Raw genomic sequence first — 27,049 nt, forward strand, 5'->3', positions numbered from 1 at the left:
TGATGTGCAGAGGATGATTAACATTCAGTGTGTGTTGTAGAGAAGGAGATGTGAGGCTTAACAGTACAGGGCTCATTTTCTGCAACGGGATAGGTCCAGGAATTGCCACGGTAACAAGCAGGGTATTACTGACCCGATTGGCATTTAGAGGTTATATATTCTGTTTTGTTTTTCTTTTCTGTGACCAGTTTTTTTCCCCAACCTCTGTCCCAACATCCAAGGAGTTCCAGTACACTAAATAACAACTTCTTAACATTTTCCCCACTGACTTCACTGGACTATCCTAGGTCTAGAGGGGTGCAAAATATTGGGGTGATTTGGGGTGTTAGTCAGGCGTTCTACAAAATAAATCTCTTTATAAAAACACCAATATGCACAGCAGGATTAAACATACAAAGACAGCATAGCATTTATTTACATAACCTCCTGCTCCACAAACTACTATTCTCTATGGATTATCAGAATACCCCTGCTCAACTCCTCTACCCTCCTGGCTCCACAAAAACCTCATCAACCCCCCTGGCTCCGCCCAACCTCCTCTACCCCCTGGCTCCGCCCAACCTCCTCTACCCCCTGGCTCCGCCCAACCTCCTCTATATCAACCCCCCTGGCTCCGCCCAACCTCCTCTACCCCCTGGCTCCGCCCAACCTCCTCTACCCCCTGGCTCCGCCCAACCTCCTCTACCCCCTGGCTCCGCCCAACCTCCTCTACCCCCTGGCTCCGCCCAACCTCCTCTACCCCCTGGCTCCGCCCAACCTCCTCTACCCCCTGGCTCCGCCCAACCTCCTCTACCCCTGGCTCCGCCCAACCTCCTCTACCCCTGGCTCCGCCCAACCTCCTCTACCCCTGGCTCCGCCCAACCTCCTCTACCCCTGGCTCCGCCAAACCTCCTCTACCTCCCTGGCTCCGCCCAACCTCCTCTACCCCCTGGCTCCGCCCAACCTCCTCTACCCCCTGGCTCCGCCCAACCTCCTCTACCCCCTGGCTCCGCCCAACCTCATCTAACCCCTGGCTCCGCCCAACCTCATCTACCCCTGGCTCGGCCCAACCTCATCAACCCCTGGCTCCGCCAAACCTCATCTACCCCCCGGCTCCGCCCAACCTCATCTAGCCACCTGGCTCCGCCCAACCTCATCTACTCCCTGGCTCAGCACAACCTCATCTTCCCCCTGGCTCATCTATCTCCCAACATCCTCTAACCTCCCAGCTCCATCCAACCTCCTCTACCCCTACCCACTCGGCCCAACCGATTAAATCTCCCTGGATCCACCCAAACGCTTCAAGCCCTTAACACCACCCAACCTCCTCTACCCCCCGGCTCTGTCCAACCTCCTCTATCTCTTTGCTCGGCCCAACCTCTTAAGCCCAATGCAACTTGTTGTATCTCTATACAAGAACAAGTGTTTATCTATGTAACAAAAAAAGGGCCGACATTATTTACCTGGATTTCCTGTTGTTGTATCTACAAAGAGAGAAAGATAAAAAATGAGAAATGGAACAAATTTCCGGAAGATCCGGTTATAACGTAAGCGTTTATCTTGTATCTGGCTCATTCTCTAATTCCATTCAATTTAACACCTGCAGAAACTGCAAAAAGGTTATAAAGTTCTGCCCTTACCCTCGTACAAAAATAAGTTTAATAAACAGTAACTGGAGGGCCTCCAATTCATACCTCAAAAGGCATAAATCCGAATACAGAATAGCTACACTACGGCGGGTGCCAATAATAGTTATCCTGGTATTTCGCTTTCTTAAAGGGCATCCGGCCCTTCCTTGGAAATAGCCAGTGTATCCGCCAGCACAACTGCTCCCAGGACACAAATGACTATTCAGCTTTTGTTACACAGTCAATACCTGCAGGGAAGAAAACATCAGTGGGAAAGTCGCCCGTCGTTGGGGAAATCACATTAATGATCCCACGCGTTGTCTCCACATTTATGTTGGGTGCAATAGGGGTGGACGTCCCACCGTTCACTTCAACAGTCGTGGGTGCTGTGGTGCTGTTAGTGGCCTCCGTCTGGTTATTGGCATCTGAATCATTGCCAGCGGGAGGGTACGGGGAGATGATGTCGGTCACATTGGGGGCGAGGATCACGGCAGGTTTGGTGGTGGTAAATGGAGCCGTTGCCTTCAATTCTGGCTCTCCAGAGCTCGCTGCCGTCTCATTGGTCAGCTCTGGGGGCGGGTCCTGTTGTGCTGGCCTGGTTGTATAGTTGAGCGCTGGCGTGGGGCCGACTGGGTGAAAAAAAAAAAATACACGATTGAACTATATGCAAAAGCAATGTATACAACCTCCAAGTCTAGTATCCCATAGCAACCAAACAGCAGACCTACATTCCACCTACTGACTGGTCGCTATGGGTTACAAGGCCTGGAGCAAGTATCGTCACTGTTTTTACATTACAAATGCTTTGCTTACCTGCGGTGGCATTTTCTGCTGCCGAGCATGGGAGGACGGTGGCCAGCAGGGCAATCACTAGCCAAGAATCCATGGCACTAAAAATATAAGCAAATAAGGAGGAGGTTTAATGCAATGGGTTTCCCTAAACAAACAATGTCATCAGCATTTCTATCTGCAGGAGAAAAGAGGGGCGGAGTTAAAATGATGTCATGGTATCTCTCAGGTATCAGCTCAGTCTTGCTTTATGGCAGGACAACAGCAAATGAGAACCGACTCAAGGGACACAAAGAAAGGATATATATTGTATTTTATATATTATAAATATATATATATGCAGCCTGTGGAGGTCTGTGACTAAGCTAGGAGAATTAAAAGGATAAGAAAACTTGGCAAAGGAAAAACAAACACCTCTTATATGTCATGAAAACAGCACGGCCCTGTTTCAGCTCATGTAGAAAAGTAAATGTGATTCTGCTTATGTGATAATGATTTCCAATGACCCCTAAGCTCAGCTTCTGAGCATGTGCAGTGCCACCGACACCCAACAGGACAACGGGGAGTTCTTGAGAAGCCTCAATACCCGGAATAGGAGTGCCAGTATATAAAGTGCAGCATTGCTAGCAATATTATTTTTCAGACTTAAAGGAGAACTAAAGCCTAACCAAAGAAGTAGGTAGAAATGTTGTACATGATGTTTTGTGCTTCTGTACCAGCCCAAGGCAACCACAGCCCTTTAGCAGTAAAGATCTGTGTCTCCAAAGATGCCCCAGTAGCTCCCCATCTTCTTTTCTGCTGATTCACTGATTCACATGCTCTGTGCTGCTGTCACTTACTGAGCTTAGGGACCCACTCACAATATACAGTACACATAGAATAGAAATGTCACAATATAAGGCTGATTAGTAATTAATACACATAATTACTACATGGCAGCACAGAAACCAGTGCAATTAGCATCAGAATTGAATAATCAGCAAACCTGTAGCATCAGCTTATATTACAGCCAGTGAAGCTCATTTTCTGCTGGATAATTAGTGACGAGCCCTAAGCTTAGCTTCTCAACAGCCAATCAGAGCCCACTGAGCATGTGAGTGTCACAGACACTTTCCAAGATGGTGACCCCCTGTGACAAGTTTGAAGTCCTGGATCATTGCTGCTATTGACAAGCTGAAACTTTAGCCTCGTGCAATAAGTTCACTATATAAAATAGGACATTTTTAGCCTCATTCATTTTTAGGGTTTATTTCTCCTTTAAGATATGAATACAATTTCTTGTTGGTGTTATTGGTCCTTTAAGAACACGCCCCCAGCAGCGGAAGATCTAGAGAACACCCCCCTCTGTACAACAACCGGGGCTGCAGCAATTTCCATCTACCCACAAGAACTGCCAAATAACCGCTGTTTATCCGAAAAGACAAATAACGGACAGTGTTGCTGAGAGAGGGATAAAGGGGAAGTTACCAACCACAAACCACATAATGTCAAGTGAAACAAAACACACATCCACACTACTTGTATCTATACGGTATTCCTACACTGCACTGCTCGCTGCACACAGACAAGTTTTAGCGCGGTCACCGTGGTTACAAAAAGTCAGTTACATGTGACATGTTTTTAAAGGGGAAATTAACTGTCGTTATACAAAGTGCCACTGTCTAGTTTATACTCTCCTTTAGGTAGGGTTGCCACCTGCCCCGTATTTTACTGGCCTGGCCAGTAAAAATGACGACTGATCCCAATTTTATTAATAGGGGGAAAAATATATATATATATCGGCCGGTATTTGTTACAAGAAAAGGTGGCAACCCTACCTTTAGGGCTAACAAAGGTCGACCTTAGCAATGTACATTGAAACTGTTCATTAATTAGGGCCTCGTGGGCCCCCTACAGCCACAGGGTCTGCTTCTTTAGTAGTTACCCCCCTGCTCACTTCCCTCCATGCAGATCCTTAATGCCGGGTGGAGTCATACGTTTATGAACTCGAGTCATTTTCCTCAAAGCACCTGCACTTCTAAGTAGTAGGGCAGCTCCCACTTAAAGGTGAGAGAGTGTGAGTGAGAGAGAGTGAGTGTGAGTAAGTGAGAGAGAGTGAGTGTGAGTGAGGGAGTGTGAGTGAGAGTGAGGGAGCAAGCAAGTGTGAGAGCAAGAGAGTGTAAAAGAATAGTGAGAGTGTGAGAGAGGAAGTGTGAGAGAGTGAGAGTGAGTGAGTGTGTGAGTGTGAATGTGAGTGAGTGTGTGAGTGATTGTGAGTCAGTGTGTAAGTGAGAGAGTGAGTGTGAGTGAGTGAGAGTGTGAGTCAGAGTGTAAGTGAGAGAGTGAGTGAGAGTGTGAGTGAGTGAGAGTGTGAGTGAGAGTGCATGAGTGATTGTGAGTCAGAGTGTAAGTGAGAGTGAGAGTGTGAGTGAGAGAAATAGAGTGAGTGTGAATGTGGGAGTATGAGTGAGTGAGTGTGAGTGAGGGAGCAAGCAAGTGTGAGAGCAAGAGAGAGTGTAAAAGAATAATGAGAGAGTGAGTGTGAATGTGGGAGTATGAGTGAGTGAGTGTGAGTGAGGGAGCAAGCAAGTGTGAGAGCAAGAGAGAGTGTAAAAGAATAATGAGAGAGTGAGCGAGAGAGAGAGAGAGAGAGAGAGAGAGAGGGAGGGAGAGAGAGAGAGAGAGAGGGAGGGAGAGTGTGAGAGAGATGAAAGGTTTGTGTCTACATTTAATCTCAGGTTTTGGGGAGTTACTGAGATTTAGGCCCCTGTACCCATTTAGAGCAAAGGGAATTCCTCCAATCACTGGTCTTTATTTCCTCCAATCACTGGTCTTTATTTCCTCCAATCACTGGTCTTTATTTCCTCCAATCTTTATTTCCTCCAATCTTTATTTCCTCCAATCTTTATTTCCTCCAATCACTGGTCTTTATTCTCATTATTGTCTCAGTAAGACAAAGAACCTCACTTGCCCCTCCCCCGATCGTTAGTTCTGCGTATGAATACTTTATATTTTGGGGATAAAAACAGGGGAAAAAAAGTTCAGCCTCAGCGGTGCAAGAAGTCAATAATTTTATTTGATTACATCTGTTTAATTCCATTCCAATCCCCCTAGTTCCGCGAGGCCTCACTCCAAATGGATTTCACAGCTCCGCCCCCCGCCCCCTGAATCTGCTGAGAGGTGCCGAGACCCATTTGTATTAAAGGGCACGAAAACCCAAACATCCAATGTTGCCCAGTGATAGGAATTGTCATTCCAACGTTTCACTGGTTTGAAAATGTAACGGCAAATGAAATCTGTATCTGTCTCTCTCGTTCTGCAATGCTGCTCGTGACTCATCTAGACTGTTTTGAAAGTCATAACCAGCAGTGCAGAGGACAGAAAACAGACAAATGTTGCTTTCAGTGCAATTTTATTTACAAATAACCACTGGAGTGTTTCAATAGCGTGTATTGGTGTCTTAGGATTGCTTTTTAATTAGGCAGAATTCTATTCTAAGGTTTACTTGCCCTTTAGATGTAAATGTGCAGGAATAATAAAGGAACGAGTGTCGCTAAACGGTGGATTTCTCTAAATAATAATAGACGGGGGGCTGTACAAACAAGTAAATTGTCAGGCAATTTCAGTAATGATCGTTAATGCAATTAGCTCTCGCAGGCGGCTTTTGTTGTAGGAGTCGTGGAAACGGCGTTCAAATCGCCGCACTCATTTGCATACGATTATCTCCTGCTGCTCATTTCTACCAATGAAGGGTTTTAACCATTCGTGGCACATTTCCAAAACCCACTCACATATTTACTGGCCTTTAAATTACTTGTGTGGGATCCGTTATCCAGAAAGCTCAGAATTATGGGAAGGCCGTCTCCCATAGACTCCGTTTTAATCAAATAATTCAAATTTTTCCAAATCATTTTCTTTTTTCTCTGTAATAATAAAACAAGTGCATTTTACTATTTGGAGGCAAAACAATCCTATTGGGTTTAATTAATGTATCAATTATTATTATCAATTATTTTTTTTTTTTTTTGCAGATTTATGGTATGAAGATCCAAATTATTACTTATCCAGAAACCTCCCAGGCCCCAAGCATTCTGGATATCAGATCCAATATAAGTCTTGAATTGTGTTGCAGCTGTTAATATACTAATAGAAGTTAGTTGCTTCTGGCCTGTGCCCCCCATTGTGACCAAATTTGGGCCAGTCCAAAATCAGGAACCCCCCGCAGATATCCAAAGGGCTGGATTGGCTGGAAAACCAAAGAGACTTGTCCCAAGCTCAAACCCAAAGTAATACAAACTATTATTACCTGGAAATGCCTGCGGCTGTGCTTTCTGGCAATGATGTACAGAGAATTCCCTTTAATTATTATTAAAAGGTCCCCCACTGGAACAAATACCCTTATTGCTACATTCATAAAATACTACTTCCCCTTTAAACACCTCGCTAGTTGATGTGTATGTTTGTGCAACAGGTAAAAAAAAACCACAATGTGTGCCGAGGGTTGGAGCTCAGCGCAGCTCTGCAAGTATTTCACCAACTCTGCCCCGACTTTCATCCCATGAACTAAAGGGCACAATAACCTTGTTATTTGTACTGACAGACCAGGCAACAAACATCCTTCTGTGAACTGGAGTAACACACAACTGAGAGACCAGCCCTGCCAACTACATCTTTCCACTTACTAAACTTACTAATGCCTACTGGAATAGATACAAATCCTATCTGATCCCCATTGTAAGCAGCAGTCCTGTCCTGCTTTATGGCAGCTGAGATTCTAGCTATCTGTATAACAGAGCATTCTGTCCCAGTGGCTGCACAGATCCTATCTGATCCCCATTGTAAGCAGCAGTCCTGTCCTGCTTTATGGCAGCTGAGATTCTAGCTATCTGTATAACAGAACATTCTGTCCCAGTGGCTGCACAGATCCTATCTGATCCCCATTGTAAGCAGCAGTCCTGTCCTGCTTTATGGCAGCTGAGATTCTAGCTATCTGTATAACAGAGCATTCTGTCCCAGTGGCTGCACAGATCCTATCTGATCCCCATTGTAAGCAGCAGTCCTGTCCTGCTTTTTGGCAGCTGAGATTCTAGCTATCTGTATAACAGAACATTCTGTCCCAGTGGCTGCACAGATCCTATCTGATCCCCATTGTAAGCAGCAGTCCTGTCCTGCTTTATGGCAGCTGAGATTCTAGCTATCTGTATAACAGAACATTCTGTCCCAGTGGCTGCACAGATCCTATCTGATCCCCATTGTAAGCAGCAGTCCTGCCCTGCTTTATGGCAGCTGAGATTCTAGCTATCTGTATAACAGAACATTCTGTCCCAGTGGCTGCACAGATCCTATCTGATCCCCATTGTAAGCAGCAGTCCTGTCCTGCTTTATGGCAGCTGAGATTCTAGCTATCTGTATAACAGAACATTCTGTCCCAGTGGCTGCACAGATCCTATCTGATCCCCATTGTAAGCAGCAGTCCTGCCCTGCTTTATGGCAGCTGAGATTCTAGCTATCTGTATAACAGAGCAGTTGGTCAGTATTAAAGGGCAGTGCTGAGCTCAGGGAATGTCAGTTCTGTAGGTTTTCACAAGAAATCAATAGGCCGGACCCAAGCGAATAGACATTTCCTTCCCTAATGAACGAGAGGAGCCACTCAGAAAGGAAGAGTCTGAAGGTCGACTGGGAATGGTGAGCGGGGTCCACATCTGGGAAAGATTATTATGGGATATCTGTTCTCTGAACGCTACGTTGTCTCTTGGATATATAGGACAGCAGAGCATGTAGGGGTTAATAGATGCAACATCTCGCTGCAAATGTTACAATGTAACTGCTACTGAAATCTGCATCCGTCTGTCTCCACCTATTCATTACATGTACTGCTGGTTCTGACAATTGAATCAAGGTAGCAACAACCAGCACTAATCCAGGAAAGTCTCCCATTCCCACAATGCATAGCATGCTTCTTCACGGGTCTGTTAATTCGCCGGCTACTGCTACATTGTTTCAGGAGTCAGAAACAGCAGTGCAGACAAGAGAAATGAGACAGGGGATGTTGCTTTCAATAGTAACTGGGCTGTTCTACATCTGCCCCTCAGATAATCCAGGGCCCGTGATGTATTACTGGATAAGGGGTTTGTAGATTAACCTTTAATTAGTTATCGACACTGATGTGGAAAATAAAAATACTTCCAGCCAATAAGCATCAGACACATGTAAGCAATTTACAGCAGTTGTTGTTATGAATCAGCTCCTTTTCAGCGACTTATTGACGAATAGAAGAGAAGGCTCGAGGCAGGTTCCTGCCAGGCACGGGAAGAGTAGGAATCATGGCCAAGGAATAATTCATGAATAAATACAGGGTTATGCCCTCGGCCTTATGAATGAGGTGATTTCACTTCACTGAGGGAAGAAGAACAAAAGCAGCCATTTATGGGCAGGGAAGGGATGCTCCGTAACTACGGCAACCGCATCCAAGTTGCTATGGCAACTCTGCCAAGGTACACAGGATGTTTTTCTTCATTAAAATTTCAGTTATTTTTTATCTGCTTTGTTTTTTTAATTTTACTTATTCTATGGACTATACAAGAGAGGGTGATCTATAGGGAGGTGCAGCCAAGGGTCTATAGTAACAGTGGATAATAGTCTCTGGGAAGGGAGTGTGACTGTGGGATAGCAGGTATAGTAGGGAGAGATGGTGTCTATAGTAACAGTGGATAATAGTCTCTGGGAAGGGAGTGTGACTGTGGGATAGCAGGTATAGTAGGGAGAGATGGTGTCTATAGTAACAGTGGATAATAGTCTCTGGGAAGGGAGTGTGACTGTGGGATAGCAGGTATAGTAGGGAGAGATGGTGTCTATAGTAACAGTGGATAATAGTCTCTGGGAAGGGAGTGTGACTGTGGGATAGCAGGTATAGTAGGGAGAGATGGTGTCTATAGTAACAGTGGATAATAGTCTCTGGGAAGGGAGTGTGACTGTGGGATAGCAGGTATAGTAGGGAGAGATGGTGCCTATAGTAACAGTGGATAATAGTCTCTGGGAAGAGAGTGTGACTGTGGGATAGCAGGTATAGTAGGGAGAGATGGTGCCTATAGTAACAGTGGATAATAGTCTCTGGGAAGAGAGTGTGATTGTGGGATAGCAGGTATAGTAGGGAGAGATGGTGTCTATAGTAACAGTGGATAATAGTCTCTGGGAAGGGAGTGTGACTGTGGGATAGCAGGTATAGTAGGGAGAGATGGTGTCTATAGTAACAGTGGGATAATAGTCTCTGGGAAGGGAGTGTGATTGTGGGATAGCAGGTATAGTAGGGAGAGATGGTGTCTATAGTAACAGTGGATAATAGTCTCTGGGAAGGGAGTGTGACTGTGGGATAGCAGGTATAGTAGGGAGAGATGTGTCTATAGTAACAGTGGATAATAGTCTCTGGGAAGGGAGTGTGACTGTGGGATAGCAGGTATAGTAGTGAGAGATGGTGTCTATAGTAACAGTGGATAATAGTCTCTGGGAAGGGATTGTGACTGTGGGATAGCAGGTATAGTAGGGAGAGATGGTGCCTATAGTAACAGTGGATAATAGTCTCTGGGAAGGGAGTGTGACTGTAGGATAGCAGGTATAGTAGGGAGAGATGGTGCCTATAGTAACAGTGGATAATAGTCTCTGGGAAGAGAGTGTGACTGTGGGATAGCAGGTATAGTAGGGAGAGATGGTGCCTATAGTAACAGTGGATAATAGTCTCTGGGAAGGGAGTGTGACTGTGGGATAGCAGGTATAGTAGGGAGAGATGGTGCCTATAGTAACAGTGGGATAATAGTCTCTGGGAAGGAGTGTGACTGTGGGATAGCAGGTATAGTAGGGAGAGATTGTGCCTATAGTAACAGTGGGATAATAGTCTCTGGCAGGTGAATAGCTATAGGATAGCAGGTGCAAGAGGGTGAGTTGGTAGCAGCAGGTAGAGACTGAAAGACAACAGATAGTACTCTCAATTACAAAAAGAAAAAAAATGCATGAAAAAAACAAATTTAGAGACTTGCCCTGATCATGTTGCTTAGTGGCCCCTTATGATCTGAAAACATTAGGTTTACTCACTTACAAAGAGATATATGGCTTTGCAAGGCAGAATGCACAGAATATAAAGAATACAGAATATTACATCTTTATGTAACAGACAGAGCTATGATCCGTGGGAAGATTCAGTGACACAGAGAGCTGGGCTGTAGTCATGTTCATAAGATGCAACGATATTGAGCCAGTATCAGTACACTGAATGGGATAATATGACAGACACAAGGACAATATGTTAAAGCACAAACGGCATATATTGTTATGTAAACACATTTTATATACATCTGAGATTTCCTTTTGTATAACTACAACTGCCATCTCTGCCTGACAGCTGGAGAGTCTGTGTATATATTAGAGCAAAAATGCAGGCAGGAAATGGTCAGTGAATGGTTAATTTCAACTGTCAGATCAACTAGCGCAGCAGCAAGGACTTCCCACACTCCATTGTGGCCTGTTACCCTTTAAAAGAGAACTAAAGCCTAACTAAAGGAGTAGGTAGAAATGTTGTACATGATGTTTTGTGCTTCTGTACCAGCCCAAGGCAACCACAGCCCTTTAGCAGTAAAGATCTGTGTCTCCAAAGATGCCCCAGTAGCTCCCCATCTTCTTTTCTGCTGATTCACTGCACATACTCTGTGCTGCTGTCACTTACTGAGCTTAGGGAGCCACTCACAATATACAGTACACATAGAATAGAAATGTCACAATATAAGGCTGATTAGTAATTAATACACATAATTACTACATGGCAGCACAGAAACCAGTGCAATTAGCATCAGAATTGAATAATCAGCAAACCTGTAGCATCAGCTTATATTACAGCCAGGGAAGCTCATTTTCTGCTGGATAATTAGTGACGAGCCCTAAGCTTAGCTTCTCAACAGCCAATCAGAGCCCACTGAGCATGTGAGTGTCACAGACACTTTCCAAGATGGTGACCCCCTGTGACAAGTTTGAAGTCCTGGATCATTGCTGCTATTGACAAGCTCAAACTTTAGCCTCGTGCAATAAGTTCACTATATAAAATATGCCATTTTTAGCCATATTCATTTTTAGTATTTAGTTGTCCTTTAAAAAATGGTCACTGCGGTGGCTCGGTGGGTAGCGCTTGCGGAGCTCAGCATTGCTGGGAGGCACAGCTCAGACACACAAGTCATTATAGGGAATTAGAAGCCAATTGAGGCTTAAATGTTTTCCATGTAAACAAACCAGAAAAGGGAAATTGTTGCTGCCAAGTTGTCCCACACAGTTCCCTGTAAGTTTAGTTTTCCCATGTCTCTGGTTCCAGCAGCTGCCCCTATTTCCCGAGCTTGTTACAAACCCCTGATCCCCCCCAATACCCAGAGAGCTTCCCGACCCATCTGAACCCAATCAGACAGCCCCCCTGTATGGAGAGATGAATGAGGGGCTTCAGATCGCTGCCATCGCTTCTGCTTATAAATGAGCCCATTATGTGCAGCCCTAATGTCTTTCATATGAGGAGGAAACGCTGGAAAGCAAAGAGAAAATGCAGCGCCCGGGTGATAAATTGCCTCATTAATCCTTACTGTTTGTATCTCATGGGGTGAAGGTATTTCTTTTTTCTGGAAGACACAGATATCAACCCCACGCTCCCCAGAACTCGACTATCCCAGACCTCCCAACATTTTGGAAATAAAAAGAGGGACAAAAAATTTGGCATGTGTAGCACGGCGGCAATTTTTTTTGACCACGCCCATTTTTGTGGTCACACCCACCAAATGACCATGTTCAGTTTACAACATTTGGCAGGTTATGAAAGTTTGAACATATTTCCCAGTTATTACAGTTTTGCTAATGAAGGTGAATTGCCCTTTAAGCTGTGAGTTTAACTTTTCCCAAGGGGCCTGTTATCTTATATTGTTACATTTACTTATTTGCTTATCTCTAAATTGTTACAGAAGTATCTTATCTTCTGCTGTTGCTGTTCTGGGCTCTCTGCCAAAAGCCAATTAAGTTAGAAACTTTGTTTCTTTTTCTGGCTGTTCAGTGCAGAGAAAAACTGGATTTTCCAGTACAAACGAAGGACTGCGGGTTGAGCTGTCAAAAGAGGGACTGTCTTTCTAAAAACGGGAGATATATCCCAGGTTTCCATTCCTAAAGCCCTTTGTCACGCTCGAATAGGCCTTATTCTTATATGCGGATTAATTAATCTAGTGTTGATGGTAATTGTGAGAGCTGAGTATTGAAAAAGCTCGTCAGGGAGGAGAGATTGCTTTACTGCCCCGCAGGATTATCTGCACACGCCACCAATTAATATTTCTATTTTGTTTCCCCTAAAACAACCAACATCCACATTATAATAAAGGGACACTAAGGATTATGGGAGGACTGATATTGTATTGAGTTTAACTGTCCAGCTGTGTAAAGAAAAAAATCAGACACCTATTGTGGAGCGTCTAAAAGAATATTCACTTCACTATATTTACACACAAGGCACAAAACTGCCATATTGTTTCCCTTAGACAGCACAGTGTAAAGGTTTCGTTTATTGTGTGCCCAGACCATGTGCATGTTTGTATTATACAGCAATTAAATAAACATCTTTAACGAAATGTTCAAATAGGATCTGTGCAGCCAGAATGTTATACAGATAGCTAGAATCTCAGCTGCCATAAAGCAGGACAGGACTGCTGCTTACAATGGGGATCAGATAGGATCTGTGCAGCCACTGGGACAGAATGTTCTGTTATACAGATAGCTAGAATCTCAGCTGCCATAAAGCAGGACAGGACTGCTGCTTACAATAGGGATCAGATAGGATCTGTGCAGCCACTGGGACAGAATGTTTTGTTATACAGATAGCTAGAATCTCAGCTGCCATAAAGCAGGACAGGACTGCTGCTTACAATAGGGATCAGATAGGATCTGTGCAGCCACTGGGACAGAATGTTCTGTTATACAGATAGCTAGAATCTCAGCTGCCATAAAGCAGGACAGGACTGCTGCTTACAATAGGGATCAGATAGGATCTGTGCAGCCACTGGGACAGAATGCTCTGTTATACAGATAGCTAGAATCTCAGCTGCCATAAAGCAGGGCAGGACTGCTGCTTACAATGGGGATCAGATAGGATCTGTGCAGCCACTGGGACAGAATGTTCTGTTATACAGATAGCTAGAATCTCAGCTGCCATAAAGCAGGGCAGGACTGCTGCGCACAAAGGGTCATGCCAAGGTCTCTCCATGGATTCAGCAGAATATAGTAGATGTTGCTCAGCATGATCCAGACAATAACATCCTACACACAGTTGGTTATACAAAGGGAATATAAGAGAGGCAATAACCCTATAGAAGCTGCTCTCTGATTGGACAACTGAATCATCATAATGACATCCTCACCGGCCCCTTTAGTCTCAGTGACATATCAGCAGAATAACAAATCTAATAGGGGATCGGCTTAATGTCACGCGCTGACTCATATTAAATTCCCACAATCAGAGAGGGGTCCATAGGGCGAGACCATTATCCAGTGGCAGCGGTTTGTTGGGATTCAGGTTTCCCGGCACCGTTGCTATGGGGAGAACATGATTCGCTTGGCAAGAGATTTTTCAGTTTAGTCTGAGCCAAATTGCTGTGTAGGACTGGTTGCTATGGAAACCCACAAAGCTGAACAAGGGAAAATAACAATAAAATGAAAGAAAAAAAAAAAGAAGGGGGGGGTTGGAGACTCTACGGAGAAGTGACAAAGACACAATAAACCTGTTAAATCCTTTTGTTCCGCACGGAAACACATCCCATAAATACAATTCTAATACTTCTGTTATAGGGGCAGGGTTACCAAAAATACAAAAAAAAATAACTTTTTGCTTTTTTAAAGGGGAACGATCACGAAAATGAAAATTTAATATAAGCTTCATCATATTGAAATAAGAAACTTACATAGTTACATAGTTACATAGTTAAATTGGGTTGAAAAAAGACAAAGTCCATCAAGTTCAACCCCTCCAAATGAAAACCCAGCCCCATACACACACCTCTCCCTACTTTTAATTAAATTCTATATACCCATATCTATACTAACTATAGAGTTTAGTATCACAATAGCCTTTGTATTATGTCTGTCCAAGAAATCATCCAAGTCCCTCTTATAGTCATTAACTGAATCATCACCCGGCAGTGCATTCCCCAACCTCACTGTCCTCACTGTGATGAACCCCCTACTCTGTTCCTTTAAATGAAACTTCTTTTCCTCTAGTCTGAAGGGGAGGCCTCTGGTACGTGATTCTCTTTATGGGTAAAAAGGTCCCCTGCTATTTGTCTATAATGTCCTCTAATGTACTTGTAAAGTCTAATCATGTCCCCTCACAAGCGCCTTTTTTCCAGAGAAAACAACCCCAACCTTGTCAGTCTCCCCTCATAATTTAACTCTTCCCTCCCTCTAACCAGTTTAGTTGCACTTAGTCTCTGCACTCTCTCCAGCTCATTTATATCCCTCTTAAGGACTGGAGTCCAAAACTGCCCCCATACTCCAGATGAGGCCTCACCAGGGACCTATAAAGAGACAGAATTATGTTTCATCTCTTGAGTTAATGCCCTTTTTTATACAAGAACTTTATTTGCTTTAGTAGCCACAGAATGACACTGCCCAGAATTAGACAACGTGTTATCTACAAAGACCCCAAGATCCTTCTCATTTAAGGAAACTCCCAACACACTGCCATTTAGTGTAGAACTTGCATTTATATTATTTTTGCCAAAGTGCATAACCTGCATTTATCAACATTGAACCTCATTTTCCAGTTTGCTGCCCAGTTTTCAAGTTTAGACAAATCACTTTGCAAAGTGGCAGCATCCTACACAATTAATTAAACAATTAATACAATCAATTAAATATTCTGTACTGTTTCTGAACTAATCAGGTTTATCTTCATTATTCCTCTCTCAGTCTCTGTTTCTCTTCATTCTCTCTTCATGCAGCAGTTGGGTGTCAGATATTCACTGACAGTTAGATCCAATATATCTTATAGGGGGGCTCCTTTTGCCTATAAGATGTATTAGAGCTCACTCTATTAAACTCACCAGACATCATGTCTCTCTACATGCAGGAGTTGGGTATCGGATATTCATTGACAGATCCAATATATCTTATAGGGGGGCTCCTTTCCTAGCAGATGTTTTAGAGCTCACTCAAATAACTGATTCCAGTACAAACAAAATCTAACAAAATAACTGCCTTTTGCACAAATTCTGCATGTAGAGAGACATGATGTCTGGTTAGTTTAATAGAGTGAGCTCTAATACATCTTCTAGGCAAAAGGAGCCCCCCTATAAGATATATTGGATCTAACTGTCAGTGAATATCTGACACCCAACTGCTGCATGAAGAGAGAATGAAGAGAAACAGATGCTGAGAGAGGAATAGTGAATATAAACTTGATTATTTCAGAAACAATGCAGAATATTTAATTGATTGTATTTAGTTTCTTATTTCAGTATAATGAAGCTTATATTAAAATTTCATTTTTGTGATAGTTCCCCTTTAAGGCAGAGCCCCCCACTGATAGGAGCACCGGCCCGGGGTGTCAGGTAAGAAAATATAATAACTTGGGAGTGCATAACTTTTGGCACCTCCAAGTGTAATTTGCCTTTCATTCTCCTTTAATTAGGACCTCACTGGGCCCTCTACACTCCCGAGGCCCCTACACTTCCGGGTTCCTAAGGGCCTAAAGTCTAGGGGAGCAGCTTCACAAGAGCAGCTAACGGGGGGTGCCTATTTATTAAAAAGAAAATACAGGTATGGGACCTGTTATCCAGAATGGTCGCTACCTGGGGTATTCCGGATAATGGATCTTTCCGTAATTTGGGTCTTCATGCCTTAAGTCTACTAGAAATTCATTTAAACATTAAATAAACCCGGTAGGCGGGTTTTGCTTCCAATAAGGATTAATTATATCTTAGTTGGGATCAAGTACAAGCTACTGTTTTATTATTACAGAGAAAAAGGAAATCATTTTTAAAAATGTGGATTATTTGGATAAAATGGAGTCTATGGGAGACAGCCATTCCGTAATTCGGAGCTTTCTGGGTATCGGGTTTCTGGATAAGGGATCCTATACCTGTAATTGTAATATTTTATAATCCCCCAGTCCACGGCCAGGCAACTGCTCAGTAATCCGGTCCGGAGTCCTTTAATCAATAAGTGACATAATCTAGTGGATAGAATGTGCCTGAATCATTATTCTGGGTGCCCCCCACCCCTGGGTGCAATTCCTGTGCTATAAGCAGCTCAGGGGCAGAGATATATTATAGTGACCCACTTGTTATAAAATAATAGATAGCGAGGCAAACAAATGATATTACAAATGACGACAAGACTAATTGCTTGAATCGCACAGAGCGGCCGATGAATACAGGGCAGTGGGATAAGGCCTAATCTGGTTCATTCTACACTAATGAAACACAGGAATTAAAAATACAACTTTGGGGTAATTAACTGAAAAGAAGATGAAGTTGTTTGTCCCCATGTGCAGAGTTGCTGTATAGTGTGTGAGTGTAGAGCAGATAGATCAAAAAAACTTACTACTCAACTGCTGCAGTCTATACAGGCCTGTCAAAAAGGGCCAAAAATGCTGGAATATAGCCCCCAACTCCAAAGGGCACTCAAATCAAAGATTCAGAAATATATTCCCAGTCAATTCTCAAAGTTAAAAAATCACTTTTTATTCATCATAAATATTAAAAAGTAGGCATACAGACCAATTGATGCTCCGCCTTACGCGTTTCGCACCCACAGGCACTTATTCATAGGTGAATAAGTGCCTGTGGGTGCGAAACGCGTAAGGCGGAGCATCAATTGGTCTGTATGCCTACTTTTTAATATTTATGATGAATAAAAAGTGATTTTTTAACTTTGAGAATTGACTGGGAATATATTTCTGAATTTTTGATTAGAGCAGATAGATCACAAACATTTATTCTCTATTAGACACACAGTACATGTTACTGGGCCCCACAGCAAGTACAATTTAGGGCCCCAAAATATTGATAAGCTGACCTATCCTACCAAGATATATTAAATTGCTCATTAAAGGAGAAACAAAGTCTTTTTACACTTGGGGGTGCCAAAAGTTATGCACCTCAAGTGATTGTATTGACTTACCTGAAACCCCGGGCCGATGCTCCTATCAGCAGAAAACTGCACCGGCCCGGGGTTATACCAGCGAGCACCATGGAGTAATCCTCTTCCGGCTTCTTCTTTCTTCAAATTTCCCGGGCAGACAAATGCGAACTACAATCAAACGGCGACTTTTTAGTTAAAGTTCGGGTTTTCACTCTAATGCGCATATGCAGCCGCGTGAAGAAAGAAGAAGCCGGAAGAGGATCGCTCCATGGATAGGATCTGTGCAGCCACTGGGACAGAATGTTCTGTTATACAGATAGCTAGAATCTCAGCTGCCATAAAGCAGGACAGGACTGCTGCTTACAATGGGGATCAGATAGGATCTGTGCAGCCACTGGGACAGAATGTTCTGTTATACAGATAGCTAGAATCTCAGCTGCCATAAAGCAGGACAGGACTGCTGCTTACAATGGGGATCAGATAGGATCTGTGCAGCCACTGGGACAGAATGCTCTGTTATACAGATAGCTAGTATCTCAGCTGCCATAAAGCAGGACAGGACTGCTGCTTACAATGGGGATCAGATAGGATCTGTGCAGCCACTGGGACAGAATGTTCTGTTATACAGATAGCTAGAACCTCAGCTGCCATAAAGCAGGACAGGACTGCTGCTTACAATGGGGATCAGATAGGATCTGTGCAGCCACTGGGACAGAATGTTCTGTTATACAGATAGCTAAAATCTCAGCTGCCATAAAGCAGGACAGGACTGCTGCTTACAATGGGGATCAGATAGGATCTGTGCAGCCACTGGGACAGAATGTTCTGTTATACAGATAGCTAGAATCTCAGCTGCCATAAAGCAGGACAGGACTGTTGCTTACAATGGGGATCAGATAGGATCTGTGCAGCCACTGGGACAGAATGCTCTGTTATACAGATAGCTAGAATCTCAGCTGCCATAAAGCAGGACAGGACTGCTGCTTACAATGGGGATCAGATAGGATCTGTGCAGCCACTGGGACAGAATGTTCTGTTATACAGATAGCTAGACTCTTATTGCCATTTTAGAGGTGAACTTCTCCTTGGTCCTCTTTAAAGCAGTGTTATATTCTCTCCCTAATGCAGACAGAAAGGTAGAGGTAAAATTACAGTGGAATGACGACATGCAGAATGTCAGCTCTTAGTCTGCGTTGCTCCAGGACCACCTTAAATAACAGTGACAGGGAGTGAGCTTAAAAGGTGAAGCAGAGCCCTGGGCGGCAGTGAGTGCACAATCTGACATTTACTTGCTGAAAGAGGGAGGGGGAAAATAGATATTTCCTAAGTGAAATCATTGTTTCAGCGACAGCTCAGAGACTGTTTCTTCTAAAGCAGAGGAACGTTTCAGCTGATTGTTTACTACAATACCCAGCATCCTCCAGGAACCACAGGTTCAAGTTTAATAGTACTATATTTCTGAATACAAGCAGGCGACAATATGGCAGCTTCCGCCAAACTGTAGCCAAACAGTGCATTAGTATATATATGGCTAGGCCAGTCTGTAGCCAATCAGTGCATTAGTATATATATGGCTAGGCCAGTCTGTAGCCAATCAGTGCATTAGTATATATATGGCTAGGCCAGTCTGTAGCCAATCAATGCATTAGTATATAAATGGCTTGGCCAGTCTGTAGCCAATCAGTGCATTAGTATATAAATGGCTAGGCCAGTCTGTAGCCAATCAGAACACAGACACTCTCATATTTCTAGCCCAGAGTAAGTAAATGAATGTGGCTGTATATGAAATAAAGTTCTTACAAGCAACGTGTTCTGACAAGCTGTGGGAAAATATTTGGCTCTGCACCTCTCCCTTCCCATGTGTCTGGACAAAATACAGCAGGTGATGATTAGGCCACATTCACATTCCTTCCACAGGTCGGCTGAGAAGAGCCAACATAGAGGGGAGAGAAGCGGCTGAGCAGCAATTACACTCAATAGGTTCATGGCAGGTTCCCCTCGGATCATATATATATATATATATATCCCTATACCTGTTACTATTACTCTCCCTGTATAAGCAAAGGCACAAGCCCAGAATACTGATGCACTGATAGACATTCAGCAGAATCAAAGCAAGAGGGAGGAAAATAACTCCATCAGGGGGAAAATGTATGTACTTGCCAAAAATACAAAAATTATATTGTCATTTCCAAACATAGAACCTGTGTGTATATAATGTGTTATCAATTAGCAGCCTGGCCCCTGGGAATCCCATAATCCCTTTATCTGCAGGAAACCAATCGTCCTGTTACACAGAGCAGAAATAGGGTTTATTAATCTTTTTATGCTCTTAAATGATAAGGATATTAGAAGTGACTGAGGGGTTGTTCTGTGACCATATAAAGACACAAGGCTGCAGGCTGAGTTATACAGGGAACTCTGAGTATCACTCATGTATTATAAGGGATAATGTACCCCCTACTGTAAATGATAAGGATATTAGAAGTCACTGAGGGGTTGTTCTGTGACCATATAAAGACACAAGGCTGCAGGCTGAGTTATACAGGGAACTCAGAGTATCACTCATGTATTATAAGGGATAATGTACCCCCTACTGTAAATGATAAGGATATTAGAAGTCACTGAGGGGTTGTTCTGTGACCATATAAAGGCACAAGGCTGCAGGCTGAGTTATACAGGGAACTCTGAGTATCACTCATGTATTATAAGCGATAATGTACCCCCTACTGTAAATGATAAGGATATTAGAAGTCACTGAGGGGTTGTTCTGTGACCATATAAAGACACAAGGCTGCAGGCTGAGTTATACAGGGAACTCTGAGTATCACTCATGTATTATAAGGGATAATGTACCCCCTGCTGTAAATGATAAGGATATTAGAAGTCACTGAGGGGTTGTTCTGTGACCATATAAAGGCACAAGGCTGCAGGCTGAGTTATACAGGGAACTCTGAGTATCACTCATGTATTATAAGCGATAATGTACCCCCTACTGTAAATGATAAGGATATTAGAAGTCACTAAGGGGTTGTTCTGTGACCATATAAAGGCACAAGGCTGCAGGCTGAGTTATACAGGGAACTCTGAGTATCACTCATGTATTATAAGGGATAATGTACCCCCTACTGTAAATGATAAGGATATTAGAAGTCACTAAGGGGTTGTTCTGTGACCATATAAAGGCACAAGGCTGCAGGCTGAGTTATACAGGGAACTCTGAGTATCACTCATGTATTATAAGGGATAATGTACCCCCTACTGTAAATGATAAGGATATTAGAAGTCACTGAGGGGTTGTTCTGTGACCATATAAAGACACAAGGCTGCAGGCTGAGTTATACAGGGAACTCTGAGTATCACCCGTGTATTATAACGGATAATGTACCCCCTACTGTAAATGATAAGGATATTACTAAAGCATTGAGATACCTTAGTTTATCACTGAGCTGTCAAGTCCTCAAGATCTTTGGATTCCATCCAGAACCATCTGTCGCCCACAGGTTCTTCCCACCTGTAGGAAACAAAAACCGTAGAAATATTAGAAGTGACCAGTATTATTATTATTATTATTATTATTATTATTATTAACATATATTTATATACCAATATCTCTTATTCTATAGTTTCCTTTATATGTGCAGCCTGTCTGTATGAGTAACCACCTCTTCTTTCCAGGGCCACTGTACCTCCATATATTAAATAAAAGAAGTCAGGGTATCTGGTTCACGCTGAACTTCATGCCTTCAATTTTATCTATGTGCAGCACCAAGGGGAGACTTTAAAGGAAAAGTAACATTAAATAAGTCAAAGTGTTTTAAAACAATGAAAACTTGTGTTTGATTCAGAAACGCCATTCAAGCACAGGATACACAGTAGATAAAAGATAAGTACTACTATAGTTTATATAAACAAGCTGCTGTGTAGCCATGGGGGCAGCCATTCAAGCACAGGATACACAGTAGATAACAGATAAGTACTACTATAATTTATATAAACAAGCTGCTGTGTAGCCATGGGGCAGCCATTCAAGCACAGGATACACAGTAGATAACAGATAAGTACTACTATAGTTTATATAAACAAGCTGCTGTGTAGCCATGGGGGCCGCCATTCAAGCACAGGATACACAGTAGATAACAGATAAGTACTACTATAGTTTATATAAACAAGCTGCTGTGTAGCCATGGGGGCCGCCATTCAAGCACAGGATACACAGTAGATAACAGATAAGTACTACTATAGTTTATATAAACAAGCTGCTGTGTAGCCATGGGGCAGCCATTCAAGCACAGGATACACAGTAGATAACAGATAAGTACTACTATAGTTTATATAAATAAGCTGCTGTGTAGCCATGGGGGCAGCCATTCAAGCACAGGATACACAGTAGATAACAGATAAGTACTACTATAGTTTATATAAACAAACTGCTGTGTAGCCATGGGGGCAGCCATTCAAGCACAGGATACACAGTAGATAACAGATAAGTACTACTATAGTTTATATAAACAAGCTGCTGTGTAGCCATGGGGGCCGCCATTCAAGCACAGGATACACAGTAGATAACAGATAAGTACTACTATAGTTTATATAAACAAGCTGCTGTGTAGCCATGGGGGCAGCCATTCAAGCACAGGATACACAGTAGATAACAGATAAGTACTGCAGCTGTAGTTAGGATGAGAGAGGGGTTAAAGAGAGGTGGGAAAGTTAGTGGCACTTTGTATGTGTCAGGAGATCGAGGGGCCACAGGTCATATTTTCTATAACATGGCCTTGCAAAGCGGGCTATGCCCAGGGCTGTATCACTAATAAAGACTATGGGCTCAGCAGCAGCTCTTATCCCAGCAGGGACAATTTACTGTACCATATGGTTCAATGGGACAAGATTGAGATCTCCATTATGGCACTGAGGATAATTGATTTACTGCAAGGCCAAGGCAGCCCGACTCACTCCCTACGGCTTAGTCATGCGAAAAACAAACAGGCACTCGGGGAACCTGGACTGGTCCGTCCAAACTCAATGTGCTGGCAAGTCCGAAGGCAGAACAGAGACATCCCAAGGTCTCCATGTAATGGCCTAAATGGCCATATCCCATATCCATCCTGCCCTCACAATGGGATTTGCCATCATCAATTTCTTTCAGGCCCATTCAGTGGGCGGAACTAGAAAACTCTGATGGCAGTTTACATGGGAGTGAGGCCAGGCAAGGGCATGCAGAAGGACTCTTAAAGAGACAGAGCAGGAATTATTTAATTCACCCACTTGGCCAGATTTCAGCCTTATAATGGCAGCTAATAAAAGGCATTTGAAAAGTTAATTTAAAGCTTTACGAGTCTTGATCAACTTTAAAAATGACTATTATCAAGGAGGGGAACGAGTTTAAAGCATCTTCCAGGAAGAAAACGGCAGTAAAAATACTAAAATCTCAGTTTCCTCGTCTGCATCTTTTAACCCCTCTACAGTCAGCCCAGGGCTGGGAAACCCTATCAGACTGGGATTTAAATAGGTCCTGGCATTTCAAGTACACAGAGGCCCAAACAGGCCACTAAATAGTGAGTGTTTATGGCAACGTACAACAGCCCCTCTTGCAGTTGCCAGAATTCACAGATTGCTAGCCTGGGTCTGGTCCTCAGACGGAGACGGGAGAAATAAGGGGGTAACACACGAACGGATGCCACGTAACGTTATCTCGTCCTGGCGGGGGAAGCAGAGTGTGTTGGCACAGGGTGGAGAGAGGGTGGAGAGTGGGCGGGGTCCAGGCAGGAAGTGGGCGGAGGCGGGAAGCGGGTGGAGGATGGGAATTGTAGTGCACTAGGCCCTTTGAAGATTTTTTGGCAGGGGCCAGGCACACTCTAATTACGTCACTGGTTCTTGACATTTTCTGAAATTTTTCTGATTAATTAAAAAATGTTTTTTTGAAATGACATAAAACTGTTGCCACGTGCAGCATTAGCCCAAACCTCCGCGTGTTCCAGTCCTAGCGAGCACCTGCGCCCCCAGAGAATATCAAGGATTCCCGGCACTAGGGGAAAGGAAAGCAGGCTGCTCCGGATGTGACTCCGGGTTATAAATAGACATTTGTTAGGAAAAGGGCCGGAATTCCTGTTGGGAAAACCATTCTTGCCATGACATGACACAGACATCACCATGCGCACACGTCAGCGGCTGGGGAACGGTGACCAATACATCTCCTTCCTCTTTACAATAAAATATCTATCATTTAAACCGGTAATTATTTGTGTATTATTCGCCAGGTTCAAAGCCTAATGTTTGCCTCGTTACCGGGCTCAGAGATCTTAGCAACCAGATTTAAAAGTGATACAAAGCTGCAGGAATAAATAAATAAATACATTCCACAAGGGGCTTATCCTCTGCCGGGGTATTTCTGCCGGTGCACAAGCGACTGAAATCCCTGCGGATTCCATAGATTGGCAAAAAGTCACCTAACTGGGTATAATGTAAGTTAAGAGGTCAAACCAGAGTTCACACCAGGTCAAGTTACTCATAGCAACCAATCACAAGTGACCAATAAATGTGACCAATAAATGCGACTCACTGATTAGTTGCTATGGGTTACTGGACCTGGTGCAAACTACCTATCAAATAATCCAAAATGTTAATGAGCAGCCGGCGACCGTGTAGAGATTCATATCCGCAGACCCAGTGCAGTCTGTATATTCTGATTATTAATCAGTCTTGTTGTATCGGCTTCTGGCAGATATTATTTGATTTGCTGTTTTGATAATTTATGACAATCCCTAAATCTAACCTCCCAACTGACGCCCAGACCACAGTGAGCATGTGCGCAGTCTTGGTCTTGCAAAATTACAAGATGGTGACCCCCTGTGGCCAACTTTGAAAGCATAAATAATTTGCTTGATTGATAAGTTCATGTTTATGTTTAGTATACAAAATACAGCATTTTTAGCCTTATTCTATTTTAGACTTTAGTTCCCCTTAAGCTGGCCATACACAGAGGTCCGCTCGTTTGGCGATGTTGCCAAACGTGCAGATCTCTCCCCGATATGCCCACCTTGAGGTGGGTGATATCGGACTGATCCGATCGTGGGCCCTTGAGCCCAACGATTGGATCATAATGCAAGGAATACGGGCATTTGGATTTCGGGATAGCATCAACGAACAGATGCAGTGTAAGGGATAACGTAGGGGGCGCTGTATAGGCACCAGGAGGAAAGCGAGTCTTTTAGGCAAGAGCTGGCTGAACCCACGGGACACAGGCAGGAACAGGGTGACGAGGGAGATGAGAACAGGACGGAGAGGATGAAGATCAGGACTGGACTAGACAGGATCAAGAGGGCGAAGGTCAGGACAGGAACAGACTGGATGGAACAGGTGCGGGCGTAGATCAGATCAAACTGGGGATAGAGTGCAGAAGGAGACTGGAGCAGAAGGGCAGGATAGCGAGAGGACTGGAGCAGATAGCCGGAAAGGACGGGATAGCCAGAGGACTGGAAAAGGCAGAGCAAGACGAGGGAAGATATAGACAGAGTCAAAACAGAACAGGAAGCAGGAACAAGAAAGGCAAAGTCAGGTCAGTTCAAGGTCAAGGCAGGGAAAGGTACTAGGTAAGGTCAGGTTTGGAGTGAGGAGCAGAGCAAGATTCAGAATAGCAAGGAAAGCCGGGTAGGGCAAGGCCAAGGGAAGGTTAAAGCAAAGAAAGATCAAGGTTTAAAGCAGGACCGGAGCAGAACTGGAAGGGAAAGGTAAGGCAGGTCAAGACAAGACAAGGTTCAGAGCCAGGCAGGACCAGACAGGGAAGAGTTCAGACAAGACAAGGCAGGGAAAGGAAAGGAGGCTAGAGCAGGAACCCGTAGCTAGGGACAATGCCACACTGCTAGGATGGGAACCAATGCTCATGCATTTTGAGGGCTGGCCTTAAATAGGGCAGAGTCAGCCCTGATTGACTGACTGCAAACCAATCAGACTGCTGCTAGGCTGGGGCTGCAAAGGCCAGGTAATATATAGTGAGCAACTCTACAGGCTGCTCACCTGGCCCAGTGGTTAAGACACTGAACCACAAACCCAAATGTCCCTGACTCGAATCCCAGAAGAACCCAACATGCGATCCGTGTTATAGACGGATACATCGACATCTGCCCAACTTTCGGCCAGATATCTATGTGGGAAGCCCGTCAGAGGGCCCCATACACACGGGCAATAAGCTGCTGACTCAGTCTGTCGGCAGCTTTTATTGGCCCATGTATGGCCACCTTAAGATATAATTAATCCTTATTGGAAGCAAAACCAGCCTATTGGGTTTATTTAATGTTTATATGATTTTCTAGTAGACTTAAAGTATGAAGATCCAAATTATGGAAAGATCTATTATGAAGAAAACCCCAGGTCCCGAGCATTCTGGATAACAGGTCCCATACCTGTATAGGGTCAATATTCTACAGGACCATCTGATAAAAACTCTACAGAATGCCAATGGTACGAGGAACGTCAATTCGTTTTTTATTCTTTTAAACAGCGTCTCCTAGTCACCTACCTGCAGGGTCTGACTCCCCAAAACAAGCGGGTGGGGAGAGTCGTCGGATCTAAACCTCGTGTCTCCCACTTGTGCTTCCCGACGGCCTTATCCCAGGTCTGTTTGTGAGAAGCAGACGGACATTCCTGATAGAATTCTGCTAATACCGTGAGTCACATTTCCATGACTAACAGCAGAGCTGCTGGACTTCTGGCTCCTTACGTCACCTCAACTCTACGCCTGTTGTTGCTGCTGCTTCGTTACTGCACAAGGCAACGAGGAGCATTAAAGTGGCACATACACAGCAATGCCCACAGGGGAACAAGCTGGCCCTTGGCACTGGCCACATCCTACAATCTAGAATCTGAGAGCAAATCTAAAACAAAAACAGATTCTTGTTACTGAAATGTCCCCACTTTCCCTTTCATCTCCTGCACTGAACAACCAGAAAAAGATAGAAAGTTTCAAACTTAAAGGAGAACTAAAGCCTAACTAAAGAAGTAGGTAGAAATGTTGTACATGATGTTTTGTGCTTCTGTACCAGCCCAAGGCAACCACAGCCCTTTAGCAGTAAAGATCTGTGTCTCCAAAGATGCCCCAGTAGCTCCCCATCTTCTTTTCTGCTGATTCACTGCACATGCTCTGTGCTGCTGTCACTTACTGAGCTTAGGGAGCCACTCACAATATACAGTACACATAGAATAGAAATGTCACAATATAAAGCTGATTAGTAATTAATACACATAATTACTACATGGCAGCACAGAAACCAGTGCAATTAGCATCAGAATTGAATAATCAGCAAACCTGTAGCATCAGCTTATATTACAGCCAGGGAAGCTCATTTTCTGCTGGATAATTAGTGACGAGCCCTAAGCTTAGCTTCTCAACAGCCAATCAGAGCCCACTGAGCATGTGAGTGTCACAGACACTTTCCAAGATGGTGACCCCCTGTGACAAGTTTGAAGTCCTGGATCATTGCTGCTATTGACAAGCTCAAACTTTAGCCTCGTGCAATAAGTTCACTATATCAAAT

General features: G+C 43.8%; 1 protein-coding gene across 5 annotated transcripts in view; it reads right to left on the bottom strand.

Moving 5' to 3' along the window:
- The window catches only part of ptpra.S (protein tyrosine phosphatase, receptor type A S homeolog), an 83,487-nt gene that overhangs the window by 19,903 nt on the left and 36,535 nt on the right, over window positions 1–27,049 (bottom strand). For 2 of the 5 annotated variants that reach the window (XM_041573403.1, NM_001087587.1), the window contains 4 exon segments: window positions 20,949–21,030; window positions 2,421–2,497; window positions 1,856–2,236; window positions 1,443–1,463 (listed from right to left, as the gene is read on the bottom strand). In XM_041573403.1, coding sequence (XP_041429337.1) covers window positions 1,443–1,463; window positions 1,856–2,236; window positions 2,421–2,493 — 475 coding nt within the window. In that variant the 5' untranslated portion in view covers window positions 2,494–2,497; window positions 20,949–21,030. 5 annotated transcript variants of the gene reach the window in all.

The sequence above is a fragment of the Xenopus laevis genome, chromosome 1S (genome assembly GCF_017654675.1).
Source record: "Xenopus laevis strain J_2021 chromosome 1S, Xenopus_laevis_v10.1, whole genome shotgun sequence".
Lineage (NCBI taxonomy): Eukaryota > Metazoa > Chordata > Amphibia > Anura > Pipidae > Xenopus > Xenopus laevis.